Source organism: Branchiostoma belcheri, unplaced genomic scaffold, assembly GCF_001625305.1.
Source record: "Branchiostoma belcheri isolate BF01 breed outbred unplaced genomic scaffold, Haploidv18h27 scaffold52, whole genome shotgun sequence".
Taxonomy (NCBI): domain Eukaryota; kingdom Metazoa; phylum Chordata; class Leptocardii; order Amphioxiformes; family Branchiostomatidae; genus Branchiostoma; species Branchiostoma belcheri.
Genome location: NW_017804154.1, coordinates 2065033 through 2071746, shown reverse-complemented (window position 1 = coordinate 2071746; position 6714 = coordinate 2065033). Strand labels below are relative to the sequence as shown.

Sequence of the window (6714 nt, the reverse complement as noted above, 5' to 3'; positions counted from 1 at the left end):
GTCATGATACAGTATTACAGTGCTTGAATCACCTTCTTTAGCACAACTGTCATTCCTATTTCTTTAAATGCTGTGAAAGCTATTTTTGCCAGAACAACTAAAGATCACCTGTTTTTTGTCCCATGTAGTTGTCAGGAGGAGCCAGGAGCTACATTATCGGTGACGGAATGACCAGAGGTCCAGTGGTCAGAATGCCCAGTGCTGCCCAGGCCAGTGCACTGAAGATTTGGCTACGAGACCTGGACAACTTAGACCTGCTGAAGGAGGCGTTCAACTCAACAAGCAGGTAATGTTTTTGGAACTCTGATACCCAGACCACTTGTGCAGTACTTTCAATGATGATTAGTTACTCGGCTTCCGCTGTTTCGGGACATACATCCTTGTCTGTTTGATTCTGTGTTGTTTGTATAGACTCCACACATACTGATCAGACTTCCCTCCCACAGGTTCTGCAGGTTAGACAGCATCATGTCAGCTGTGGCAGGACGACACGTCTACATCAGGTTCAAGGCCATCACTGGAGACGCCATGGGAATGAACATGCTCTCCAAGGTAGCTACTGTGTAATCCTTCTTTCTATATCTTGTCTTGTCTCCAGACATTTTTCAGTATGATGTTCTTCATACTTCACACAAGAACTCTTTTAGGTTCAAAGACTGATAAAAACTCTTCCCGTTGCAAAAGAGGTAAAACTGGTCTCTTTGTTACAGGGGACAGAGCAGGCTCTGAAAAAGCTGGAGGAGTTTTTCCCTGACATGGAGCTGTTGAGTCTGAGTGGGAACTACTGCACAGATAAGAAGGCCACGGCCATCAACTGGCTGGAGGGGAGGGGCAAGTCTGTAGTGGCAGAGGCTGTCATCAAGGGGGAGGAGGTCAAGAAGGTACGGATTCATATCTGTTTGTAATTAGACATGTTTAAACTTGCAATTGTGCTGAAAGGTATTTAAGATACATGAGGACTTTGAAAGTGATGAATAATATTTGAACTTTTTGGTACAAAATTCTACAAAGAGAAAAGGGCTGTGTGTAATGTAATGACAGCAGTGGATCTGCATCTTGAGGAAACATTTTCTGTTCCTGACATCTCATTTTGTCTGCCATGCAGATTCTGAAGACCTCTGTGTCTGCTCTGGTGGACCTGAACATCAGTAAGAACCTGATTGGGTCATCCATGGCGGGGAGTATTGGAGGGTTTAACGCACACGCAGCCAACATTGTAGCTGCCATCTTTATAGCCACAGGACAGGTGGGTTCTTCCATTCTGATGCTCTAGTCATGAGCTATATAGCATGCTTTGACTCACTTGTTTGTTCTGCCTGAAAGAGCTGTTATTTGTATTGAGTGTTTTTTTTAAAAGCCATGGACGAATTCATAATTATGTTTCTTTATGAGCATTCAACCTTAAACCGTGAGACTATTGTACATGTATTAAGTGTTCTACAGATTTAATCCATTATTGAATTTCATGATGCTTGATTTTCTTTTTGAAATTGTCCTTTTTAGGATGCTGCCCAGGTTGTTGCGAGCTCCAACTGTATGACCCTGATGGAGGCGACAGGAGAGGATGGAGAGGACCTGTACATCAGCTGCACCATGCCTTCCCTGGAGGTGGGCACTGTGGGAGGGGGGACGGTCCTGCCACCACAGAGGGCCTGTCTCAAGGTACAACTTTTTCACTTTATCATTGTATAGGGACTTTTATATCTGGACTTAGAAGTTAGAGCGTGCAGATAGTACTTAGTATTACCAATAGTTTGGATTCACTCATCTGTACATTGTAAGAATTGTAGTTACCAGTAGGGCAGGCTGATGCGTACACAGGAACAAATTAACTGTAACAAAGGCACATTTAGCTGTGGGAAAGCAGAAAGATAGGATGAGTCCTTTGTAATTGAAGTTCTCCACAAATTGTAAATATTTTTACTTGTGATCATCTAGTCCATGCTGACAGCCCCTGTTCCCACGTATTTCCACAGATGATGGGTATTGACGGCTCCCACGACTCGGAGCCAGGCATGAATGCCAGACAGCTGGCGCAGGTGGTGTGTTCAACCGTCATGGCTGGTGAGCTGTCCCTGATGTCTGCCCTGGCAGCTGGTCACCTGGTCCGCAGTCACCTCAGACACAACAGGTCAGGACAGTAACCGTGCGCACTGCTGTTCTTCTAACTTTGGGGGATTAAATGTTGTATTGATGCACTACATGTAGCTTGTCTCTACACCTTCAACTTATTCTAAAATTAAACCATTCCTGGCTATATTTCGTGCTATAATTAATCTTTTCATTCATCTTGCAGGTCGAGGCTCAACATGGCTCCAGAAGCAACTAAAAGTGATCTGGCCTCAGAGTCGTTACCAAAACTGGCCAATGGCAGAGAACCGGGGACGTGTACTGCCAAGGCATCATGACGATGTTGTCTTTGATAGCATTTTGTCAGTTGTGGTAGGAGTAATGTTAGTGATAGAACCACTAGGCACAATAATACAGGATGACTGTATGTCAAAGGTAAATGCTGCATTAAGGTTTAGACAAATCCAACATCTCAAGATATTTTGAATTTCAGGCTTTTAAGTCAGTTGAAGATAAATGTCCATACATGTAAAAGATGATATTTTTCAGCCTGCTTTATAAGAATATCCAGGACTTCCCAAACTCTGTAACATCTACATGAAAAGTGGTGCTTGTACTATTCTACATGTAGTAGAATTAATAATGGTTACCTAAAAGTTTCAGCCAACCTTAAAAAGCCAGAATGCGTTGCCAAGGAAATTTCTCCCTGTAGAATTCATGTATATTTCTCGAGACAATCGTAGATATGTAAATTATGTAAAAAAGCTCAAATTATATCCCATATTTCCCTTAATATGGATACTACGATTATGATGTCATATCATAATATGTCAGTATTAGATATTGTTTTGTCATGCTAAGGTTCTATGTACAAGACTTGTGACAGTGTGTGTATTATACTGCTACATTTTTGTGACTGATGCTGATGTGATGTACTTCTGATCAACATTTGTAAAAAGTGATATGTTCATTACAAAACAGACTGGTGTTTTTGTTATTTTTGAATATGTAAAGATCGTTTTAATCCTGCTAATAGAAAATAAGTCATACACAGGAGGCTGCATCATGGACAGTCAAGAAAAATACCAACTTACGACTGAATACAATTTATTGTCCATTAGAAGTGGGGTAGAATTCAGGAAATAAGATACAAAAGAATTCATCACCCTTCCTAGCTAATTCAAAGTTGAGTCAATTAGATATACTCAGCAAAGGGAAGCCTTCTTTCCACAGACTGCATAAGCTCATACAGCAAAATCCCATTATAGTGATTTACAGCATTCTCCTACCATAAATGCCAAGTCACAAACAAATGCCACATCTACTCCAGTTGTGTACACTTTGACTGCTGTAGTGTGTAAAGTTGTCAGAGAATTTACATTATTCAATGCCAACAGTTATTAGTGAGGACATATTTACATACTGTACCAAGGAATGCACGCCACGGAGTTTGCATTGGTCATTGCATTGCATGTCACGTCGTGTCCAGAGCACACCACTGCACACAAAGACCACGAAAATGAAACTTCAAAGAAAGAAATATCCACCCTTTACATGCAGCATCCACTTTAAAACATGTACAATGTTAAACACTATAGGCTGGCAGTCATACCAATTAACACTCAACATATGTTATCATTAGTGTCCATAATATCGTATTTCATTTGATAAGGATGACTGCCAAGTTTTGAACTGTACATGAAAGGTTACTCATAAATCAGATACTGTCTGCATACATAATGAAATAAAAAAAAAGTTCTTTTCACTGTACATGTATTAACTAGTGTTTGGCAACCTTGTACACCTGCTGAGCTGGATAACAGTTAAAGACACAGGGGGAAGCTGCTATATCATTAAGATGGTATGGCAGTAAATATGGTGCACTGTGTCCAGTGTAGTTTGTTCACAACAGCACTGCCTTCAACAAGCAGGATAAAAGGATTCAGTTGCCAGTATTATCTCCTGATATGCCAGACATATGTTGGTATCTTAATAATGCATGCTAGGCCAGACAAATGTATCCCAGTCATTGTCTTACAAATATAAAAGCCAGTGAAGTTTTATGGAGTTAGCAAGGGGTAAAAATAAAATAAAGCTGCTTTAAATACATACAGCAGCGGGATGCTTTGTACACTTCTATGTCAGTTTGAGTCCCAAAATCTGAGCAGTAGTGACATGATAACCCAAGTAACCACCTCATGCCCTGACCACTGATAGGAACAGACTGGTCCTGGCATGTGATGCATTATCTTGTCTTAGTTATGGCCCAAGAACTGACCCAGTATTCAATTCTACTCACAAGCTTTCCATGTGAAAATTGGCTGCTGGAATTGACTGTTGGCAGTTTCTCAGTATTCTGCTTTTTTCAACAGTGGGGGCAAAAAAAAGCAACATACAATGCAGGGTTGGACAAGTCCCATTGCCCACTTGCCCAGGGCAAGTAAAAGTACTGTTCGGGCAAGTGAATATCCCTCTGTACTTGCCCAATTGGGCAAGTAAATTTTTTGGATGCCAAGTATAGCCGCTATGGTGTTTGGAGCAAAATTACTCATCATTTTGCCATATTGATATTATGTTAATGCCCTTTTATCAGAAAATCTATTGCAAGTCTCAAACCGCCTTATTTTGATAAATTAAGCATGTAGCATTATAAACTCTGAAATGAAATAATTTCCTTGCTGGTAGCAAAAATGCATAAAAATGTCATGTATATTTTGAGCAAGTGAAAAGTTGGTTCGGGCAAGTGAAAATGACCATGTACTTGCCCAATAGGGCAAGTGGATTTTTGAAAACTTGTCTAACCCTGCAATGGAAGGGATCTAAAAGAGACACAACCAATAGCAATTGAATTAGCTCTATAGAAAACAAGCCCATGAGTTTAGTAAATCACATGGTAATAAAAGGTACACTCTCATCCTCAATATCTGAGTAACATCTCAATATCCTACACACAATTATCTGTGTGGACTACATGCTATCAACAATATTTGTCTGGATATGGTACTTGAAGGTTTGCCCCATCAGATTTGCATTGTTTAAGTCAAAAGAAGGAAGGCTAGTCCTACTGAGGCAAATGAGCACCATGTAACACATTCTAAGTCTTGTCATTTCACTTGATTATCTGAGATAAAAGCTCACCGTGCGTGAGATATATGCTGAATCAGGGAAGCACAGGACAAGTTCAATGATAGCAACCATATGTACAAACTTTCCACAGTCCAAGTTTACAAGTTGATGAATATGTCCTTACAGTAAGCAAGACATAGTTTTATACAGGAAATATGCATTGATCACAAGAAAAACCTATTCTGAAACATCCAGAACTTCCCTTACAAACAGCGAGATATTGTGCTCAGAATGGTGTGGTGCTCACAACAGCCAACCAGTGCGCAGTCCAGTTCCTGTTAGAACATGATGGGTTTGTCTTTTGTCTTGCCTTGTACGTAGGCTGAGAACTTCCTAAGGAAACGGGGGTACTCTCTCTTTGCCAGCGTCCTCAGTACGGAGGCAGGAACCCAGCCTCCGGGATTCACTGTGGACAGGAGGGGAAGGAAGTCGGGTGAAAACATTGCTAGGAGAAAAGTTTTCATCTAGCAACAGAAACCATATGACGGGAAAAACAAAGAAATGTCTTGGTGTAATCCAAGAAACAGCAGTTCTCTTACTACAGTCCCATTTCCTATTCAAAACTAAAAGTAACACTAGAACAGATCATGGGGTCCTATGGGGTAGTAGTCAATTTAGTGTGTAAAGGTATTTATCACGTAGCACCATCTGGTAGGTATATATGTGGCATGTGGAACTCACCATAAGCAGCATACGCTATCTTACAGGAGATGTCGTCCCTCGTAATGGGCTGCCCATCAGCAGGGGGCGTGACCAACGTCTTGCACACAAGGCCGATATTCAGTTTGACACGAACACACTTGTTTGATACCTGGTGACATAACGTACAGAAATAAGACTTACTGATTCCAAGTGTACAACTAGCTGTTATAGCAGCTTCTGATAACCAAAAAACAACAACATTGGATTCTAAAATATTAAGGAGGATCTGTAATACTTAATAGTCATTATGGTTTTTTCTTTCAGTACTGGAAACAACAGCTGCAACCCATCATCATTGCTTCTTTAAATGCATTTCATTGGTGGCAGCAGAATTGATAAAATGCAATGGCTTAAAATAGTTTTAACACCCCAGGCAATAACACTCTGTTGAGCTCACTCTGAAAGGAAGGCAATGAAAAAAGATTCTTATTTTCTCGCAGAATTTTTCAAGGTACATTATGTATAAAGAACAAGCATGCTCTTGAGAAACCTATGGATAGGACGTTGGGAGAAATACAGTACTCACAGGAAGAGAAGGATGGTCCACGCTGAAGTTACACACCACCCAGGACGGCCCCTCATCGTCTCCTGTGTCCACCTGCCGGATACTGGAGACAAAGAGGGAGTCCCGCTGCATGGTGGGCCACATGCGCTTGTGTGTCTGGTACACCACCACCGTGTCGTCTGAGATCTTCTCCACCAGTTTCACTATCTCTACAGTAGCTGGGGAGGGAAAGGAAACACAACAATCATGGTCAAAACTACAATTTCCTTCACTGTCATCAACTAAGGCTAGGAAAGGCATTACTTTTCACA

The 6714-nt window shown here is 41.0% G+C and overlaps 2 protein-coding genes across 4 annotated transcripts in view; one reads left to right on the top strand and one right to left on the bottom strand.

The window, feature by feature from the left end:
* LOC109480740 (3-hydroxy-3-methylglutaryl-coenzyme A reductase-like) overlaps nucleotides 1-4457 on the top strand; it is a 14375-nt gene extending 9918 nt beyond the window's left edge. For 2 of the 3 annotated variants that reach the window (XM_019783018.1, XM_019783016.1), the window contains exons 12-18: nucleotides 129-286; nucleotides 447-552; nucleotides 711-881; nucleotides 1106-1246; nucleotides 1504-1662; nucleotides 1977-2131; nucleotides 2297-2611. In XM_019783018.1, the coding sequence (XP_019638577.1) occupies nucleotides 129-286; nucleotides 447-552; nucleotides 711-881; nucleotides 1106-1246; nucleotides 1504-1662; nucleotides 1977-2131; nucleotides 2297-2408 (1002 nt within the window). In that variant the 3' untranslated portion in view covers nucleotides 2409-2611. Of the gene's footprint in view, nucleotides 1-128; nucleotides 287-446; nucleotides 553-710; nucleotides 882-1105; nucleotides 1247-1503; nucleotides 1663-1976; nucleotides 2132-2296 lie in introns of all 3 variants that reach the window. The other variant, XM_019783017.1, reaches the window with a different exon arrangement.
* An 812-nt stretch (nucleotides 4458-5269) lies between these two features.
* The window catches only part of LOC109480741 (collagen type IV alpha-3-binding protein-like), a 21010-nt gene continuing 19565 nt past the window's right edge, over nucleotides 5270-6714 (bottom strand). Inside the window, 3 exon segments of the mRNA XM_019783019.1 lie at nucleotides 5270-5602; nucleotides 5878-6007; nucleotides 6425-6621. Coding sequence (XP_019638578.1) covers nucleotides 5475-5602; nucleotides 5878-6007; nucleotides 6425-6621 — 455 coding nt within the window. The 3' untranslated portion in view covers nucleotides 5270-5474.